This window comes from Magnolia sinica, chromosome 9, assembly GCF_029962835.1.
Source record: "Magnolia sinica isolate HGM2019 chromosome 9, MsV1, whole genome shotgun sequence".
NCBI lineage: Eukaryota > Viridiplantae > Streptophyta > Magnoliopsida > Magnoliales > Magnoliaceae > Magnolia > Magnolia sinica.
Window position 1 is genome coordinate 44794247 of NC_080581.1, and position 22806 is coordinate 44817052.

Sequence of the window (22806 nt, forward strand, 5' to 3'; positions counted from 1 at the left end):
TCTCTACGATTAGATGATGGTTGAGGGATAGATGGAGATACCCCTTGAGGTTCAGAAGGTCCGACAGTCATTGGAGTGGGGGATGGAACAGTAGACGTAGGGATTTAAGAAGTCTCTGCAGCACCTATGGTGTTTGTCTGACAAGTGCGCCTTCTTTGAGTTTTCAAATAGTCCAACAAAAATTCATGAGCAATCTAACCCTCAAGGGTATTGGCAGGTTTGATTTGACGAATTGGATCTTCAACAGAAATTTTCACATAGGCCTCACCAGGGGCGGGGGCACGATCCTGTTCAACAGAGTGTCCTACCCCTTCTATGAGATTTCGCCTTCTGATCTTAGGAGCAGGTACCCATATGTGAGAATCTACCGGCATACATCAACGAATCAAGAAAAATTGGTGTAACCATCATCTCATCCATGGATACGTTGTACGAAAAAAGAATCCGAAGCCAGGAATAATGAATTTTGAATTAATACGCACTGCAAGTAATTGTCTCCAAACTAATCCCTAATTGTAAGGCCCTACACCATAACTTCTCATGACGCGGGTCACTACTTCAGGGTGCTTCGGAATAGTTTAATCATATCCAAAATTGTCGGGCGAATCCGCTTCGATAGTAGGGCTCTCTCCAGAATTCACTACCTTCTCTCATGGGCAGACTGTTAGACCGTATTGAGATGAAAAAGGCTCGATCAGCCGGAGGAAGATCTTCACCATCGAGTGTCTCATGATCTAGAATATATTTGGAGAATGAAAATTGATAGAAGTCAATAGCATTGGTTGATTCAATCATATCAATCACCCATTCATATGTTCTTTTCGGCATCAACCGCTTTTGATAATGACATAATGGGATGCATGAAGGATGGACATAAGCTTTCTCTGGGTCATCATATGTCCAGGGAAAATAGACACCTAGCCACCCGGAGAAGTAATGCCATGGTGTAAATGCTGAACTGGCTCCAACAGATGGATTCTGATAGTGAGTGGCCACATCGCCGAAAGCCCTATACAGCAAGTAGAGAACAAAGGGTGATAATGAATATTTTTGACCTTCTACTAGTCCTCTTGCAACAACAAATATGGAGGGTCTGATGGCAACACCCATTTGGAACTTGGGAGCACAACTATGCTGAGCCAGTATGCAAAAAAGGCTGCTAGTCCACCCTTAGAAGTATATTCTAGGGAATTCTTTATTCTACGACAAGCATTCTCCAAATCATCATATTGACTATTTTAGAAACTGTAAAAAAAAAAAAAAAAAAAAGAAAAAAAAGAAAAAAAAAAGGTAAGGCAAATGTTGGTAAAATACATGAATTCATGATATGAGTTGAAGACTATACCGTAGCCCTTGAGAAAAGTGAGCCAACTAAAGAAACTGGGGAATTTTCTTGATGTCAGGAAATTTGGACATTTCTCTGAACAATTTAACTTAAGCCTCAGACACCAACACCTGTCTTTTAAAAGGTGAAGAATGTAAAAACTCTTCATTTGTGGGGATGTATTCGTCATAGAAACAACCTGTAATGGGAAGCCCTGTCATCTTGTGTAAGTCCCAGAGAGTAATACTGACTTCACTTAGAGGTAGGTGGAAAGAATTGGTAGTGGGACACCAGTAGTTGAGGAACCCCTTGTAGATCATAGGGTCCTTGTAGAAGTATTCAGAAGTAGCTTCGATAGCGTCGTAGAGACCAACTTCTATCAGTACAGTAGAGTGTTTATTGAGAATCGCTTTAACCCAGTCAATATAGTAATTGTGTGAGGATGAGAAGCCACATGTGTGAAATTCTTCATTTCCCCACAAAGATCTCCTGTCTTTGAAATGTTGACGTACTGTTTCATAGAAGGTCGTAGGAAACAGTTCATGGGTGTTATAACAAGGAATGAGGAATTGCATTGGATGAATATCACCAACTTGTTGTTTCAATCCTCTCTCTGACAAGATACCCTCTACAACCTTGGTTCTTTCTTAAACCAGTTTGGGGTATACGTCATCCTGCTTTGGGTCATCCGATCTTTGGGCTTACTTTGAAGAATAGAGAGATGGCTACTAATGTTCAAAGGAATCACTATCAACACATTTATGAAAGGGCTATTAAATTTTATGATGCCCTCTTGGACTTTTACAGTGTCCCAAGTGTTCGGAAGCTTCCTCTTCTTGTGCTCTTTAATCTTCTCTTGAAGTTCTTGATTCTTCAATTTGTTGTGCTTCTTTTTGGAGAAAGAGGGTGGCGATGTATCTTCTCTGACAGGTGAACGGGTGATATCAGTGCAAAGATTGGCTGTTGATTTCAGCCATGTCTCCTAGTCAGTCTCTCGTCCTTGCTTTAGAGGTCCTGTTAGATCTCCAACAATGATGGCTTTGCATATCGGCCAAGATAATGCTTGAATTCTATTAGAAAAATCGAGGACGGGCAAAATAGGTTCTTTAATATAGGCAGGATGTTTTTTAGTGACTTTGATTCTCTTCCTTGGCCGATCTTCGTGGGTAAGGGGGGAAGAAGTAGGTTTAGGAATTGAAGAAGGTGCAGGAGCAAAAGAAGTAGGTTCAGAGATTGAAGAAGAAGGTGCAGGAACAGGAGAAGAAGATTCAGGAATTTGAGAAGGGGTTGGGGAGAATGGAAGGCTAGCACGGGAAGGCTGGCTAGTAGGCGGTTTTATTAGATGGAAAGTCCTTTTGGTGCGAGCCATGTTTGGAAAGGTTGAAAGTGAGTTAATTCTAAGAAGCTGGAAATTTGGCTAAGTCCAGGAAGATTGAAGAAATTTGGGCAGAATTTCAGAATGAAGGGAAATTTCACTAAGTGCATATGGGTTGCACAACAATAAAGTTGCGCGAGAATGAAATTACACGACCCAGTGAGTTGTGCGAGAATGAAGTTGCATTGCATGAGATTCGAGTTGCACGGTAAGGTTTCTCTGATCAGAAGAAGAATTCAAGAATGAAGAAATGATTGGAAATGATGGGTGTCACGCCCCAAACTCGAGGACCGGGCTCACAAAATTCTCGATCGCCAAATTTGGCCCCAACAGCCTCCTTAGTACCCCATTCTCGGCTCCTGGAACCCATATACCAGGTTCTGATCCTGGGATCCTACAAGGAGGATTTTCGACATAAATTTATTTCATAAGAACCATAACCATAAGCATAACCCACAACAACAACAAGAAACATCACCACATATCCACAATAATAAAAAACTTTGAGTACAATGCATAAAGGGAAATACAATATCGATATTAAAGGCTCCAGAAACTCAACGGCATGCTCCTGACTCAGTGCTGCTACGGCGTCCTAGCATCACCTGCACACAACAATTATGCATAAGCTTATGGAAAGCTTAGAAGGTGGTGTAAGTGTGTGCGCAAGGTAAGTGCCACGTATGCAATATCATAGTAATGCGGAAACATGCGAATAAATCCATGAATGCTATCAGCCGTAACAAGGCTATGCGATGCAAGGCCTATATGGCCAATGCCATATGCGAGATCAATTCAAGCATACCAATCCTCATCTGAATCCACATAACAAAATAGCTCATCTCTAAAATATCACCAAGGTCTAGTACACTCTACACCAAATCGCCGCCTCAACTGCATGCACAACTATGTAAGTGGAAGAGACCTCACTATCCGCCTGGCCAGTAGTCAGCCAATATCTACCCAGCATATCGATAGCAGATCCATTTACGAGCTAGTCAGACTCAGCCTAGCCTTGCCCCTACCCTCGGGCGGGTAAGGTCACACCCCCTTCCAACTGACCACGACAAAGTGGGAGATGCGACCTAATGGTATTAAGCACTCGAGCGCTCATGCATCCACTCAGTCTCGATGTTGGAGCGTCCTCTTAGTACCATAAGGGTTTAAGGACTTTCACCCACGGACATCCATAGTGCCCCATGTTAGCAACAAGTATTTTCGGTATCTAACTCTGCCATCCACGTTATGCCCGTAGAGGCCACAGCCCTAATATCGCTAGGGCATACAGTGATCATATCACACAATGTAAGATGCATGAGTCATACTATCCAGTCATGCATCAATCCCGTGCACATTGTGCACTCACGTGGGGCAACTCCGCCTCTTAAGGAGTCCTATAATCAATCTGCCCAATGACATATGTTATGATCAATTACCCCTCATAACAAGCATACAAATGATGCGCATGGGCATGTATCATAATGCTATGCTAACACATACTCAGTGCGTATACTAACATAGTCATAATCGATAATCGGCTTATATATAAGCGGGGTCCATAGAAAGACATCAGATCTAATCCATAACATGAAGATCGGTCCTCAACAGTGGATATACCAAATTTGATACCACAGATCCTTCCATCTATGGTGATGATGTACTCTCCTCATGTCAAGGATGGGCCTAGATGGCCTACTCATATCAAGAATGGGCCTAAGAACAAGGAGTGGGCTTCCTCGTCCATTCCATTACATAGTAATCTGGGCTTCCTAAAGGCCCATTAAGCACAAGGTGGGCCCTACAAGGCATGGTGGAAGCATAATTCATAATGAGGGCCTAACAGTTTGGGTTAGTAAGGCCCGTATCTTAGACCGTACCGTTTCATAGGCTTCCTCAGTCCTCCCAATTGAATTTCGATAACCCTTGACCTGTATCTAATGTTGGCGTATGATCCTAAGCCAAGTCCTGCATGCTAGAGTCAGCTCGACTCGAAACTTGTACCCCAACGACCATGCCGTCGTCGCGGTTCTAATACCACGTCTCACGCGCCGATGCGATACCCTGGCCAAAAGATGTGGGCCCGCGTTCATTCTGAAGAAATGTCACGCGTTATGAATTTTAAGAGAATCTCTATGATCCGTCACATCAATTAAGTCAAGTACATTATCCATACCCCATGCCACCTCACCCTATCACAAGTACAACCACCCATTCCCTCTTTTCCCCAACTCAACTCTCTCTCTCCCTACCCATTCCTCTTCTACACAAAATTCAAACAATCCCATGCCTTTCCATCTCCTTTCTTACAACACCCACTCCACCCATCCCTTATCAATCCATCACTTCTCTCTCTCTCTCTCATTCTCTAACAATTCTCCAATCTCCCAAGAGAAAGCACCTAATGTCCAAGCTTTCCCAAAGCCAAGTGTGACCCACTTTCCTACCCTCTCATCTCCCATCTCAACCCTCCATTCTTCATCAACCTCCATCAAGATCGAAGACAAGGAGCCTAAGAGTCCAAGGAGCTAAAGAAGGAGGCCAAATGTAGGTGATCCACCATTGATTTTGAATTTTAGGGCCCACTTGATGTATTCATTGTATAGGGAGGGCCCAATAGTGGCGGGGTCCCTCCCCTTCACGTTTCTCTCTCTCTCTCCCTTATGATGGAGTGGGACCCACCAATATGTGTTATATTTACTCCTTCTATCAGATGGTGTGGCCCGCCATATTGCAGGTGATGATCCACACTAGAGGTGGCTAACAGTGAGGTGTGAGTGCTAACAAGCCAATTGGCTCACACGTGGGACCCACCAGATGAACGGATTGACTAGTGGCCATTGCCATGTGGGCCTCACCTTACATGATGTACGAGTTTTATCCACACCATCCATCAGGGACGGTGGGATTTCACCGTGGATTGCGTCCAGTAATCTCGACTAGATTATCTTATATAATGTTATATATATATCTGGGTGGGCCACTCCCACGTGGGACCCACCTTTTATGTATGAATGCCATGAGGTTTTATATGTGATGTGATCCACACCGTCCATCCAGCGTCCAGACTCTCTGGACGCTGGGTGTATCATGTTATCATATGATATATAATATTATATTATATAATGGGTGGCCCACCACGTGGGACCCACTTGCATGAAGTGGATTGGCGGGTGTGTCTCACAGTAGGTATTCAGCTGCTGTTTGATGTCACCAAGTTCTATGGACCCTACCGTGATGTATAGGTACTATCCACACCGTCCAGTAATTTGGACGGGTGGGAGATACTCCGTGTATGCTTCATCAATGTTGTCCATCTGTTTCCCTGCGTGGGGCCCTCTCATGTGGGACAACATCCAGACCGTCCATCTACTAGCTGGGTAGCTATTGAATTGATGGAAGCAAGTTTTGTGGGCCCCACTAATGTATGTGTTAAAGCTAAACCGTCCACCCATTTGGCGACTCGTCTCAAGGATTGAGACTAAAAATAAGCTAGATCTAGTATCAAGTGGACCACACTGCAGAAATAGTGGGATTGAACGTCTATTATTGAAACCCCTTTGGGTTACAGAAGTTTTGAACCAATATGATATTTGTTTTTCCTCTCAGGTCAGGCCTTTGTGACCATATGAACTGACTAGATGGAAAATAAATGCTATGGTAGGCCCTCTAAATTTTAACAGTGGAAATCATTATCACACTATTATTTGTGGTATGGTCTAGATGATCTTTTGATATGATTCATTTATTTGGATAATGCTCTAAAATGATCTCTATAGATGGATGAATGTAGTTGGTATGGCCCATATGATATGGCCCATTTGATGTATTTAGGGTCCATTTGGTGAGGCCCGATGTGATATACTTGGGGCCCATTTGGTGAGGCCCGATGTGATATATGAGGCCCTTATATGAGGCTCAATATGATGTATTTGCGGCCCATTCGTTAAGGCCCAATATGATGTATTTGGGGACCATGGGTTGAGGCCTATTGTGATGTATTCGGGGCTCATGGGTTGAGGCCCATTGTGATATATTTGGGGACCATGGGTTAAGGCCCATTATGATGTATTTGGAGCTCATGGGTTAAGGCCTATTGTGATGTATTTGGAGCCCATGGGTTAAGGCCTATCGTGATGTATTTTGAGCCCATGGGTAGAGGCCCATTGTGATATATTTGAGGCCCATGGGATGGAGCCCTTTGTGATGTATATTAGGCCTGTGTCAGAGGCCCATTGTGATGTATATGTGGCCCATATGATGTGGCCCACCTGATGTATGAGAGGCCCATGGATGTGACCCATCGTGATGTAGACCCTTGTGTGAGGCCATGGGCCCACTATATGTTTGACCCTATGTGGGCCACCCCTTGGGAGCAATGTTGGTTGAATGTCCACATTAATGGGTAATGATGGTTGGATGTCCACATTGTGACCTTCCCTTAAGCCTTGTTAGGTCCATTCTCACCGATTTCAATTGTTAAGGCCGATTATCGTGGCCGATTATCGTGGCCGATTCTGATTATCGAGGCCAATTTTGATTGTCAAGGCCGATTGTCAAGGTTGATTCCTATTGTCGAGGCCGATTCCGATTGTTGAGGCCTATTGTCGAGCTCGATTATCAAGGTCGATTCTGATTATGGAGGCCGATTCCGATTGCCGAGCCGATTCCGATTCCATTCATTGAGGCCAATTATCGAGGCCGATTTTGATTGTCAAGGTCGATTATTAAGGCCGATTCCGATTGTCGAGACCAATTATCGAGGTCGATTCCGATTGTTGAGGCCGATTATGATTGTTGAGGTAAGTAATATTTACAAATATATAGATGGCTTACATTGAACATATAGTTTTTTTAGGCCTCATAGAGCCCCTTACAACACTATTAATTATTAATGGTGTATTAAATTTTTAGCTACGGATTAAAACCGTGACAAGTATAGCTAAGGCATATATCCGTAGCAAAAAAGTAACATGGTCTGAATCCTTTGCGCCTTTTTTTAGTAGTGCCAATTCTGATTGTCGAGGCCGATTCTGATTCTCAAGGCCAATTATCGAGGCCGATTCCAATTGTTGAGGCCAATTGTCAAGGCGGATTATCGAGGCCGATTCCGATTGTCGAGGCCGATTATGATTGTTCAGGCAGATTGTATAGGCTGATTGTCGAGGTCTATATCGAGGCTGATTCCAATTGTTGAGGCCAATTGTCGAGGCCGGATATCGAGGCCGATTGTCGAGGCCCAATGTGATGTATATGAGGCCCATATTTTTAGTCCATTGTGATGTGCATTCGGCCCGTGTTTAAGGTCCAATTGATGTATATGCGGCGCATATTTAAGGCCCATTGTAATGTGTATTCAGCTCGTGTTTAAGGCCCAATGTGATATATATGTGGCCTATGTGATGAGGCCCATTGTGGTGCATTTGAGGGCCAAGCGATGGAGCCCATTGTGATGTATATTAGGCCCATGTGAGAGGCCGATCGTGATATGTATTAAGCCCTTGAGTGAGGCCCATGGTGTTGTATATTTGGCCCTTGTGTGAGGCCATGTGTCCACTATATGTTAGGCTCTATGTGGGTCATTCCTTGGGGGCAATGTTGGTTAAATGTCCACATTATCAAGGTCGACTGTCAATGTTGGTTATTGATACCTATTATGAGTATGTGACAGCATAGCATTATGATACATGCCTATACGCATCATCTACATGTTTATTATGAGATATGATTGACCATTGAATATGTCATAGTGTCGATGGTTTATGGGACTCCCTGATAGGCGGAGTTATCCCACATGAGCGCACGGTATGCATAGAATTGATGCATGATTGGATTGCATGACTCATACATCTTACATTGTGTGATTGTGATTACTGTACGCCCTAGCTACATCAGGGTCGTGGTCTCCACAGGCATGTCGTGGATGGCTAGATGGGACACCGAAAATCTTTTTCCATATGGGGTGCCATATATATCCCTGGATGAAATTCCCTAAACCCTTTAGGTACCAAAGGATGCTCCAACATCGAGACCGAGTGGATATATATGAGCGCATGAGGGCCGTATACCTATATGCCGCGTCTCCAACTATGTCGTGGTCAGTTGGAAGGGGGTGTCACCTTACCCACATGAGGGAGTAGGCAATGCTAGGCTAAGTCTGACCAGCTTGAGGAATGGGTCCGATATCGACGAGCCAGGCCCGATATTGACAGGCGGATAGTGAGGTCTCTTCCACTTACCCAGTTGTGCACTTGATGGGGTGGCAAGTAACATAAAGTATACTAGACCCCGGTGATGATCTCAGAGATGTACAATACTAATTTGTGGAGCAGGAGTTGCATACTCAGCATTATATTCATTCATTTACTATCCACTCAGGCTGGTGGTGCACAACTAATTGTTATGTGTACTTTCACAATGGCCAAGATTTTAGTTGGGGCACGTGACTAACTTGAGATCAGGAACTTACCACATTGAGTCTATCTATCCAAATTTAGGTATGGGACTGGTTTGGATAGAAGTCCTTTGTGATAGACCCCATAGCCTGCGATACCACGTACTATCATCCCGACTTCACACTGCAGCTTGGTCATTTCATTTGCACCACATATTACATGTTGCATTACATCCTCGACATATGGTATTTTGGGTAGCTATGTTTCTTCATTTATATGACCTAGATGAGGCTGATGGTATTCATAGCTCTTCCGAATTGCATATTGTATTGCATCCTCGAATCTGATATTTGGTTCATTATGTTTCTGCATTACATGGCCGATTTACATTACTTTCTCATTATATGACATTGGCTTACTATGTCTTTTCATCGCATATCCTGGATGAGGTTAATGATATTTTTATGGACTTGTCAGTATTTCTGCTTACTCTGATATTGTATGGTTCATGGACTTACCAGTATTTCCGTTTACTCTGATATTACATTCTGAGCACGTATATACTGCTCACACACTTACACCACCCTCTACACTTTTTATAAGCTTATGCATGATATATGCGTGCAGGTGGTGTTAGGTTGTAGCAATGTTGAGCATAGAGCATGCAGCCATCTTATGGAGCTTTGATATATTTTTTATATATATATGTATTTCCCTTTCAGCACTATATTCAAACGTTTATATTAGTGGATATGTGATGATGATGTTGTTCTTCTGATTTGAGTATACTTGTAGTTATGCTTCTTATGAGATAAATTCGTGTTGAAAATCCTCCTTGTAGGATCCAAGGATCAGCATCTGGCGTATGAGCGCTGGGATCCGATAATGGGGTATTATGGAGGCTGTCGACACCGGATTTGGCGAACGAGAATTTTGTGACCCCGGTTTTCGAATTTGGGGTGTGATAGTTAGCCCACTAAAGCTATATGGGTAACACTATGGGGGTCCAAATGGATGAGAATGGACCCAACAATGGGCCCTAGGGAGGTTCACAACGTGGACATTTAACTGCCATTGTCCCCTAGAATGCGGCTTGCATGAAATCTAACTTATAATGGGGCCCATGGCCAAAATACTACTTGGAAAATAAATAAATGGGCAACATTCATAACGTCACATACCACATGTTGGGCCGTAAGAAATGGCCCATTGCCTACATACATCAACCTGGACTATAAATGGCGCAGCCCATGGCCCAAAAATATCATGCTAAAGGGAAAAGACAATACATACATTATGGTGGGCCACATGGGTAACCCATTGCTCCAAAATAAATAGCTAAGGTGCATCCAACATCCACCAATGTGGGGCTTATAAGTTAGCCCAAAAGTGGGCAAATTGGATGGGCAGAAAGGATTCAGTCATATACATCATATTGCACTTACAATCAGCTCACAAGGCCCAGCACAATGGATGGGCAACACTAGCATATGGAAAGGCACTAAGGCTAGATGTCCAACCCATCTGGGCTTGCCTGGACATCCAAAATCTGGACAGTAAGGTCTTCATACAATCAGATGGTTAGCGGGCCATACAAGGCATAAACGGGACCTGCAATCTCATAAAAACACATGCATAAAGAGTATACAAAACACCTCCAATCTGGTGCACCTCATAACTTCAAATAATTAACCATATACGGCAAATTTTGGGCCCTTACTAGACATCTAGTCCACCCAACTCTCTAGACCTACTGGGGCTTAGCAAATAGGTTATCTGGGTAAAACAATTGCTTCATCGTGGCCCTTAAATATTATAGTGGGCCCCACCAGATGGAAACATGGATATAACACATAAAACAGGGTGGGCCTATTGTGGACTACAAGTCTAGCAACGCCTGAACTAGCCTGGGCAGTCCACAAGGGCTTGGACGGTCTAGATAAATGCATATAAGGTGGGCCCCAACACTGGACGTCCCACCAGGGGTGGGCCACATCCAGGTGGGCCACACAAAATGGAGGACGATTGGGATATAACACATCATCAAGGTGGGCCACAAAGGAGGGAGATGGTCAGCCCTTCCGGCAGGTGGGCTGCTGGCCCAGCTGAGGTGTCCCAAAGATGGATAGCCTAGATACCCCACAAATGTCTAAGGTGGGTCTTAATGAGGTGAGCCACAATGGAGGTAAATGGGGAGCCTTAAAAATATACACAAGGATAACAAAAATACTAGACAACAAGATGTTGAAAATAAAAATGTTGCTGGAATTATGCTGTTATCCCTAAATTGGTCAGCCCCTAGAGTGGGCCTAGGCCTGCCTAATCAGGGGGAAATGGGTGGATAATATACATCCATAAATGCACAACAAGGTGGGGTCCACATGAGTGGCCCACCATCCCCAAAACCAAGCTGAAATTTGTATTTTTCCTGCATGTAAGACTATTGGACGGTCCAAAAATCTGGACCGTCCAGGTCCCTTGGGCCTACTCCATGAGTGTTCCATCAAGGGCTAGGCATAAAGGGTTCATCATACATCAAGGTGGGGTCCACATACCAATGGACCACCCAATTATAGAGAGAAAATCAAGCTGAAACACATGGATTAACCCCTTCCAGATGGCCAGCAAGTGGGCATGGAAAAATGGACAGCAAGGTGTTGCTGCACATCATAGTCCATAAGTTGGCTGGACAGGGGGATATACATCAAATAAATCATGGTATGACCTATGTTAGTGGGCCACAAAGACCCCAAACTAGACCACTAATAGCATATCTCATTGCATGTCAAAATGGGTAGCAAGGTGGGGCGTCCAACGTCTAGAAAATGGATAGCAAGACTGTCCCACCTTACTGGATGGTCTGGGCATCCTGAACACACTAGGTGGGCCACACCCATCAGAAGAAAAGAAGAGGAAAGGAGAGAGAGAGAGAGAGAGAGAGAGAGAGAGAGAGAGAGAGAGAAGATTGGCCATAGGAGGGCACTCCGCCACTATGAGCCCCTCTAAACAATCCAAACCTTACATCATGGGCTCCATGCTTGCATGGGCCCTACATCTAAAAATCTGAGGTAGGGATGCCACCCCACCATGAAATCAAGGTCATGACCCATCAAAGCCATGGATTAAATGAAACATCATGATGGGGTCCATGGAGAATGGCCCCATCATAGCTCATGCATACAACAAGGGTGGGCCATTGGCCACACCCAAGGGGTCAAGTAGGATCTCCATCATTGATTGGTGGGTCCTACATGCCCCCATGCAAGAAAATCAAAGATCTAAGGAAGAAAATAGAAGGTCTACTCTTAGACATGGCACCCACCTCAAATCTTCTTCTTCTTCTTCCACCCTTAGGTTCTAGTGCTTCAAAAGAGAGGATTTAATGGTTGTGATGGGTCATGGATGGTTGGATTAGGAGGAATAAGCTTGGAAGAAGGCTGGATTTAGGGATGGGTTTCTCTCTAAAGGTGGGACGTCCAAGCTTCTCTCTAGTTAGGAATGAGGAAGAAAGGGGGGGAAAGAGAGAGATGTAAGAGTGGAATGATTGCTTGTGTAAGAGCATCATTACATATGTTAGAGGTGTAAGAGCATGGGGAAGAGAAAGAGCATGCTTGGAATAATAGCCTAGCAAGGATAGGAGTGGATAATGTCATCCTTAGGCTAATAGCCTAGGGTGACTCACCCTCATGATGGTCCCAGGAAATGGTGTTATTCGGAATGCCCTGGCCCCACAACGTGCGGTCCACAGCCAGAATAGAGCGCGGGCCACAACTCTCAATATAAGTGTCGCATTGGCGCACGAGACATGGCATTAGAACCGTGGCGACGATGTGGTCGCAATGGCATAGGTCTCAGGTTAAGTCGAGTCAGGTTCATGGGATGTAACTTGAGGTCACTCGCAAATGCTATTGACAGGTCGCGGGTCACCGAAATTCAATGGGAAAGATCGCAGGAGCCTCAGGAATGGAATGGTACTAGGACACAGGCCTGATAGTTTTCCCTTCTTAATAAAAATTTTGTCCTCGAATTTACTATCACATAGAACAAAGCAAGAAGGAATAGAAAGTATGGCATCATATAAATATATATATATATATATATATATATCAAGCAATATAATAAAAACCACAATCAATATATAAAAAGATGGGGATAACGCTCTTTGATCTCTACCTCGTGCTCTCAAGATGCCTCCTCGACATTATGGTGCCCCACTACACTTTCACCAAAGGAATAACCTTGGTCCAGAGGACTTGCTCCTTCCGATCAAGGATGCGAACTGGCTGCTCAATGCAAGAAACATCCTCACAGACCTCAAGTGGCTACCAATCAATTACAGGAATAGTGTCTGACTCACACTTCGGTAGCATAGAAATATGGAAAACGTTGTGGATCCCAAACAACTGAAGTGGTAAGGTAAGCCTATAGGCCACGGCGCCAAGTGCTCAGTGATTTTAAAAGGTCCAATAAATCTTAGGGCAAGCTTGCCCTTCACTCCAAATCAAACCACACCTTTCATGGGTGAGACCTTGAGATACACTCGATCCCCTATTGCAAACTCCAAGGGACGACACCGACGATCAACAAAGCACTTTTGCCGACTCTGAGCTGTGCGCATCCTCTGTCTGATGATATTGATAACCTCTAATGTCTGTTGTACAACCTTGGGGCTAGGAGATGGTGCTCTCCAACCTCAGCCCAACAACTGGGAGATCGACATGGTCTGCCATACATGGCATCAAAGGGAGCGATACCAATAGTCGCCTGATAGCTGTTATTATATGCGAATTCAGCCAGGCACAAATGCTCGTCTAGCTACCTAAGAAGTAGATCACGTAAGCCCGAAGCATATCCTCGAGAATCTAGTTGACCCTCTCGGTCTGCCCATCGATCTGCAGATGATACGTGATGCTGAACTACAAGGTAAGCCCCATCGCCTTCTGAAAGCTCCTCCAAAACTGATATGTGAACCTTGGGTCTCAGTCAAAAACGATTGAGACTGGAACACCGTGCAGTCTCACAATCTCATTAGTAAACAATCTAGCAAGCCGGTCCAAAGGCTAGGTCGCACGAATAGTAAGAAAATGTGATGACTTCATCAGACAATCAACGACAACTCAAATGGCATCATGACCATGCTAGGTCCTCGGCAAGCCCATAATAAAATCGGTGAATACGTGCTCCCACTTCCACATTGGGACGCTTAGTGGCTACAATGGACCTGAGGGATCTGATGATCAGCCTTGACATGCTGGCAATTTTCACACTCGGCCATAAAATTGGCGATCTGGCACTTTATCCCCAAAAATACCATCGCCTCATATCACGGTACATCTTCGTCGAGCTAAGGTGGATAGAAAACCTCGATCAATGTGCCTCGGTCATAACATCTCTTCATAACTCTGGGATATCCAGGACACATAATCGGCCTCTAAAGCAAAGTCCACCATCTGAACTAATCTGCTACTTTGATCGACTCTCAGATGTCACCTCTGCTCAATAGCTCTGAAGTGACTCGTCTGACTACTAAGCCTCGATCACCCTTAGGACAAGAGAGGGTTGAATCGATAGGCTCGATAACTGAATGATAGAACATTACATGTCAAACTTGAAATCATACGCTACAATATCCTCGAGTATCTTCCACTCTCAAATCATCATATGTGCCACCAGGCCTCGTGGATGATGGTTGAGGCCATCCGCTACCACGTTTGCCTTGTTCGGGTGGTTCTGGATATCAAAATCGTAGTCCTTCAGAAGCTCCATCCAACATCTCAGCCGCATGTTCAACTCGGACTGTGAGAAGAGATACTTTAAGCTCTTGTAGTCGGAGAAGAGCTCAAACCTGACCTCATAGAGATAGTGCCTCCACACCTTCAATGCGAAGACGATTGTTGCTAACTCTAAATCATACATGAGGTAGTTCAGCTCATGGACCTTAAGTTGGCGAGAAGCATAGGCCACCGGCTTCCCGTGCTTCATCAGGATAGCACCCAAGCCAACACGCGAGGCATCAATAAACACCATAAACCCATCACTCCCAGAGGGAAGAGTGAGGACAGGACCAGACGTGAGGCGGTCCATCGGCTCTATAAATGCTCGCTCACAGGCATCACTCCACACAAACTCTGCGCCCTTCCGGGTCAACCTGGTCAACGGTGCTGCGATACGTGAGAATTTCTCAATAAAGCGTTGATAATATCTCACCAAACCAAGAAAACTACGGATCTGGGACGTGTTCGTGGGCTGGCCCCACTGACGCACTGCATCAATCTTTGACAGGTCCACTGCGACACCCTCCCTCATCACCATGTGACCGAGGAACTTCACATTTGAAAAGGCCAAGCTATATGTCCTAGATGAGGGGTGAATAGGACTATACCAAATTAAAATTATAACAGTAGAATTTAATCAATTAAAGCAAAGATAGCACTATAACCAATTCACAAAACTGAAATGTAACGCAACCTCAAAATTCTAGTGTTGAGAGGTTGATACAAATGTTGTTCTAAGGACAACCTTACACCATAAAAACCAAGAGTTTATGGTAGAATAACCTTACTAGAACGGTCTGTGTATCAAAAACTCAAACTGAAGAGGAATAAAAAGGAAATAGCTAGAAAGAAAATCTAAACTATTACAACATTCCCACAATGCTTGAAATGTAAAAGATTACAACATTCACATCCACAAATACATCCCACAATATTGGATGAAAAAAGATATAGAAATTAAACCACACATCCACAAAACACAAAGAGTTATAGTGGTTTGCCTCTGTGCATACCAACAAAATAATTCTCCCCCTTTTTGTCACAATATGTCAAAGGAAGCAACTAAGACATGGAAGAGGAAAAGAAAAGACGAATAAGAAAGCAAACTAGTCATGTTATAAAAGATATAAGCAAATTCAAAGATCACATATCATTAACCAGCATAAACTAAATTCATCTAAAGTCGGTCTAAAAAAAAACTGAAAGAAAAGAGTGAAGTATCACAAGAGTTATTATAGGCTACAAAAAAAAAACTTAGTCAGATCCAAAAGATGGTGCAGGAATAGATGGATCCATTTGTGCAGATAAGCAAATTGAGAATCTTGGGTTACATGAATCTGAGCCACCTGTTCCTCAAGAGATTGTAATCGCTTAGAAAAATTAGAAGGCTGATAGTCAGGGTTAGCCTCAGAATTAGATTCAATCTCATTGAAGATATCATCCATATTTATATCATCTGGAGGTAAATCACCAGCTTCTTCTTCATTCACTGCTTCAGCTCCACCACCACCCACATCCACTTGGCTAGGAGCCAGTCTCAATTTCATCTTGTTTATATTTGAGTTGTTAAAAATAAGGTGATGAATAGGAGCCTCTCCAATAGGCATAACAACTAGCATGTGAGTCGTTAACATAGTCATAAGATAAGCAAATGGAATATCACTATATCCAGGATGGAGACGAAATTGAATGATAGAATGACAGATCAAAGAAGGAAGACAGATATTTGTGCCTCAAATGATGGAATACAAAATTCAAACCATAAAGGAAGTCAGTTCTGTTTTGTTACTAGAACGTGGATACAAATTTGAAATAAATATTTGATGAAGAACCCTGCATCTGGGTAACAAGTACATGGAAGCAAGTGCATTCCCATTTTGATTCCATTGCGCATTTATGTTGCATAATACTCTAATAAGCACACATTTTTCTGATTCAGAGCATTTCTCGACTAGAGTGTGAATAGAAATAACCTCGTCATTAACAAGTATGTCCATTAGAGACAAAATCAAATGACAGTCAATTTCAAATGGACCTTCTCTAGTTGCTATTTGAAACGTTAAATTCTCAGTTGAATAATCAGAAATGCAAGCAAACATAGCCTACGTAATAGATTGGTATGCCGGCCAACCCCAATGTAGAATGTTAGCCCATCCTATAACATGAAGAAGTGGAAGGAGACCAAAAGGAGTAATGTGATCAAGATCAATAGGTCGTTTAGCAATAACATTGCGCAATTGTAAATCCCGCACATAGGAGGGATCCTCTTCGGGTGACCGAAGGTGGCGCCTTGTTAAAGTTGAAGAACGAGATGAGGAAGCACCGGGGAAAGTTTTCTTTTTACCTCTAACATCCATTTACAACTAAGAAATGAAGGTATCAAGAGGTTATAAAAGATGTAGAGTGGGTTTCTTCAAAATCAGATTTTGGAAAAGAAAACCCCAAAAACTTCAAGAAAACTTGAAATCAAGCACTCCAAGGAAGAAAATGAAGTGATTAGAGCTTGAATCTATAAGAAAAACTGAAATAATGCACTAACCTTGATGAATCAAGAAGTTGGGTATGACTAGTTGTGCTACGGCCCGTTGGAGAAGAAAGAGGAAATGAGGAAGAAACGGTTTTTCTCTAAATTAAAAGAGCCAGCACACTACACGACTGGTCGTGAGACATCCTCGACCGGTCGTGCCATGACTGGTAGAGTACGTCCTCGACTAGTCGTGCAAAGACAAAAACATGCATTCTTCATATAAATGTAAATTTTAAAATTATAATTTAATAAATATATAAACTATAATACATATATGCATGAATAATCAATTTAAATTGCACATACCAAGATCAAATTTCAATTTATTAAACCTGCTTTTGTCGAGTGGTTTAGTGAAAATGTCAGTAAATTGAGTCTCGGTTGGAATGTAATCCAAAGAGATTGTCTTTTCTTCCACTAATTCACGATGTAGTGATATTTAATGTCAATGTTCTTTGTTCGTGAATGCTGAATTGGATTTTTAGATATATTTATTGCACTAGAATTATCACAATATAAAGCCATTGAATCCTATACAATTCCGTAATCGCTTAACATTCTATTCATCCATACAAGCTGAGCACATACATTTCCAGCTGCGATGTATTCTGCCTCAGCAGTTGAGAGCGATACGGAACTTTGCTTCTTGCTAAACTAAGAAACTAAGCAATTTCCAATATAGAAACAACCACCACTGGTTGATTTCCTATCATTGATATTACCAGCCCAATCAGCATCTGTGTAACCAGCCAACTGAACACTAGTATCATATGGATACTAGAGACCCAAATTAACTGAACTTACGACATATCGCATAATCCGCTTAATAGCAGTTAGATGGGACTCTTTAGGGTCAGATTGATATCTAGCGTAAATACCAACACTAAAAGAAATATCAGGTCTACTTGCAGTTAAATAAAGTAAACTGTCAATCATACTACGATATAATTTAGGATCCACACTTTTACCTGTAGAGTCTTTTGAGAGTCTTAATGTTGTACTCATAGGAGTATCAAATTTTTTCCCATTCTCAAATCCAAACTTTTTCACTAAGTTCATAGCATATTTGGTTTGAGAAATAAAGATACCATCAGGTTGTTGTTTTACTTGCAACCCTAGGAAATAATTCAATTCCCCAACCATGCTCATTTCGAATTTAGACTTCATAAGATCTGCAAACTCAACAGTCATGTTAATACAGGTAAATCCATAAATAATATCATCAACATAAATCTACACTATTAAGATATGATCATTATGTTTCTTAATAAAAAGAGTCTTATCAACACTTCCCATTAGAAAATCATGACTTAGTAGAAACTTAGTCAATTTTTCGTACCATGCTCTGCGAGCTTGTTTCAAACTGTAGAGAGCCTTTTTTAGGTGATAGACATGATCAGCATTCTTAGGGTCTTCAAAACCCATTGGTTGTTCAACATAAACTTCTTCTATAGATCGTCATTTAAGAAAGCACTCTTTACATCCATTTGATAAATTTTAAATTTTCTAAAGCAAGCAATGGATATAAATAATCTAATTGATTCAAGACGAGCTACTGGGGCAAAAGTTTCATCATAATCGATGCTTTCAATTTGAGTGTACCCTTGTACAACCAGTCTAGCCTTGTTTCGAATTATATTACCAAGTTCATCAAACTTATTTTTGAAAATCCACCTAGTCTCGATAATATATTTATCTTTAGGTCTAAGAACAAGATACCAAACATCATTTCTCATAAATTGGTTAAGCTCTTCTTGCATTGCAACAATCCAGTGTTTGTCAATAAGAGCTTCTTTTATATTAGTCGGTTCTATCTGGGATGTAAAGCACACGTAATTACATATATCTTCTAGTTATCTATGAGTGGACACACCAGTGAGAGGGATTTCAAGAATTTGAGTGGTTGGATGATCTTTGACAGTCCTCAGTTTAGAGTTAGTTTGATTTGATGAAGTATCTTGTTTGTCAATTAAAAGAACTTCATCATTATCTGAACTTGAGGCAGGTGTATTTAAGTGATCATCAATGACCACATTAATGGACTCTTGAATAACACCGGTCCTCTTATTCAGTACTCGATATGCTCGACTATTCAAAGAATATCCTAAAAAGATCCCTTCATCACTTTTAGTGTCAAACTTGCCTAGATTTTCACAGTCACGTAAAATATAGCACTTGCTGCCAAAAACTTGAAAGTATTTGACAGTAGGCTTCTTATCGAACCACATTTCATAAGCCGTTTTATTATAATTTTTACTTGTATAAACCCGGTTGATTATATAGCATGCAGTATTTACAGCTTCAGCCCAAAGATTTTTAGGGAGCTTCAGACTATTCAACATTACATTTGCCATTTCTTCAAGCATTATATTTTTTCTTTCAACAATTTCATTTTGTTGTGGTGTTTTGGGTGCAGAGAATTCATGTGATATTCCTTGATCGCAATAGAATTTCCCAAAACTGTTATTCTCAAATTCTGATCCATGATCACTACGGATCTTACAGACTTGAGAACCTTTATCCGTTTGGATTCTTTTAAGAACTCCTTTTACTTCATCAATGGTTTCTGATTTATCCCTTAAGAAGGTTACCCAAGTGAATCTGGTAAAATCATCAACGATCACCGGTATGTATTTTTTGCTACCTCGACTCTCCATCCTGGTTGGTCCTATAAGATCCATGTGGAGAAGCTCGAGTGGTTTTGATGTGGCATTTGAGTCCACCTTTTTGTGAGCACTCTTACTTTGTTTGCCAATTTGGTATTCGCCACATATTTTGTCTACTTTCTATAATTTAGGTAGACCTCTTATCAGTTCTCTTTTGCTTAATCTATACAAATTACAGTAGTGTACATGTCTAAGGCGTTTATGCCATAACTCAGTCTCATTGGTATGGACCATGTAACACGATTGACTAGATGAGCTAGAATTACTAACAATATAGCAATTTTCAGAAGTTCTACGACCAGTTAATATTACAGAACCATTTTTGTTTAAAATTTCACACCCTAGGTTAGAAAATTTTATGCTATGATTTTTATCGCATATTTGAGAAATGCTTAATAAGTTATGTTTTAAACCTTTTATATATAAGATATTCTCAAATAAAGGGAGGTTAGAGAGTTGAACCGTACCTTAGCCAATAATCCTGTAGTTACTACCATCACCAAATGTGATTGAACCATCAGTCATGTCTTTAAGAGTGGTGAACAGATCTTTATCACCAGTCATGTGCCTGGAGCATCCATTGTCTAGGTACCACTTTGAATAGCTTGAAGCTTGGAAAGCGGTGTGGGCAACCAAGCTAGTAACCTTAGGAAACCATTTCATAACTATTTTGGGTTTAGGAGTATAGATGGTCTTCTTGTATTTGTAGTTATTGTAATAATGACCTACTGAGTTAGATTTTAATAGCCCCTTAAGCAAATCAACTATTTTTCAGCTAGTGGGTTTTTATTCTGACTTTTATAGTTGATATGATTACTTTTAGGTTTGAAAGATTGGAAAGTTTTAGCATTTTTAGAAAAAAATTGATTTCAACTATTCCCTTTTGAGTTTGAAGACTCTCCTTTCACAAACTTAGGAGGAGTATTCTTCTATTTATGAGGAATATTTCTATCGTAGCCCAAATCGGATCGGTCGCCACATTTTCTTATCCAGACAAAATTTTTTCTAACTTTGGATCACCTTGGGCATACCTCCATGTATCCTTTAAACTCAAAAGTGAAGAGACTTCAAGTTTAAGTTTTTCATTTTTAGATTTCAGATTTTCAATAAGAGAGGTTTTAAATTCTAAATCACATTTGCATTTTTCAAAACAATTTGAAATGTGGGATTTTTCTAAAACAAGAGAATCAAAATTTTCTTTAAGCTTTGAAAACTTTTCTTTCTGAAGTTTAAGTTTAACAGCAGTTTTACAACTCTCCTTGTAAAGGGCATTATAAACATCTTGAAGATCATCTTCATTTTCACGATCACTATTTAGATTTTCTTCACTAGTTGAATCATCATGATCTGAAAAAGTTAACTTGGTTAGAGTCATAAGGGCTTTAACTTTATTGCTTGACTCAGTTTCAGAATCTTCTGATTTATAAGAGGCTTCAAAGTCAGAGGATTCATCCCAAGTAGCCAACATTCCTTTCTTTTTAGGTTTGTCCTTTTTAGGACACCTGTTTGCTAAATGCCCATATTCATGGCAGTTGTAACACTGACCGTCTTTTAAAGATTTTCGAGTTTTAGGTTTAGATTTCTTCTTACCATTAGACTTTTGAAAATCAAACCTCTTTTTACTTTTGAAAATTTTGTAAAACTTTTTCGCTAAAAGGGCCATATCATCTTTAGAGTTTTTTAAATCAGAATTGATATTATTTTCTTGAAAAACATTTTAAAAAGATTTAAGAGTGATAGATTTACCTTTAGGAGCTTTAAAAGTTAACTCATAAGTCTATAAAGAGCCACCTAATTCTTCTACCCTCATATTATCCGTATCACGAAGTTCCTGGATCACAGTTACTTAAAATTGAACCGTTCAGGAAGTGAGTGTAGTATTTTTGCATACACTTTACTTTCTGGGATTTTATCACCAAGACCCCACATAGAGTTCACAATGTCATTCAATCTTGTATAGAAGTCCATGAACATTTTATTTTCTTCCATATGTATTTCCTCAAATTTGGTTGTGAGGATTTGGACTTTAGATTTCTTGACAATTAATGTTTCCTCATGTGTCATTTCTAAAATATCCCAGGCTTACGTTGCAGAATCACAGGATATAATTCTTTTGAATTCATCCGGTGATAGTGCGCAAGTGATTGCATTTAGTGCTTTCACATTTGCACTACTCTCACTTTTCTGAAGTGTGGTCCAAGAGATCTAAGGTGCAATTCTCATAGATTTGGATCCATCGATACCAGTTACTTCAGTGGTAGGAGGGGTCCATTCAATCATTGTGGCTTGTCACATGATCTCATCCATGGATTTTACGAAAATCCTCATTCTGGCTTTCCAATAAACATAATTGGTGCCATCAAATGGCGGAGGCCTAGTGACTGAAAGGCTATCAAAATTTGACATTTTATAAATAGCTTAGATCGATTAGCTCAGGAAATAAATCCAAAAATATAATAATTAGAACGAGCTATTAGGCTCTGATACCACTTGAAAAGGCCAAGCTATATGTCCAGAGGGGAGGGTGAATAGGACTATACCAAATTAAAATGATAACAATGGAATTTAATCAATTAAAGCAAAGATAGCACTATAACCAATTCCCAAAACTGAAATGTAACACAACCTCAAAATTCTAATGTTGAGAGGTTAATACAAATGTTGTTCTAAGGACAACCTTACACCATAAAAACCAAGGGTTTATGGCAAGACAACCTTACTAGAACGATCTGTGTATCAAAAACTCAA

At 41.2% G+C, this 22806-nt stretch overlaps 1 protein-coding gene across 1 annotated transcript; it reads right to left on the bottom strand.

Annotated features, from left to right (window-relative positions):
* Positions 1-2306: 2306 nt before the first annotated feature.
* LOC131254976 (uncharacterized) lies at positions 2307-2693 on the bottom strand. The gene has a single exon (XM_058255673.1). The coding sequence runs from the start codon at positions 2691-2693 to the stop codon at positions 2307-2309; it is 387 nt and encodes a 128-aa protein (XP_058111656.1).
* Positions 2694-22806: the final 20113 nt, after the last annotated feature.

Bases quoted from the DNA above. Each gene is read 5' to 3' on its own strand.
- LOC131254976 (XM_058255673.1), bottom strand. From the start codon at position 2,693: ATGGCTCGCACCAAAAGGACTTTCCATCTAATAAAACCGCCTACTAGC.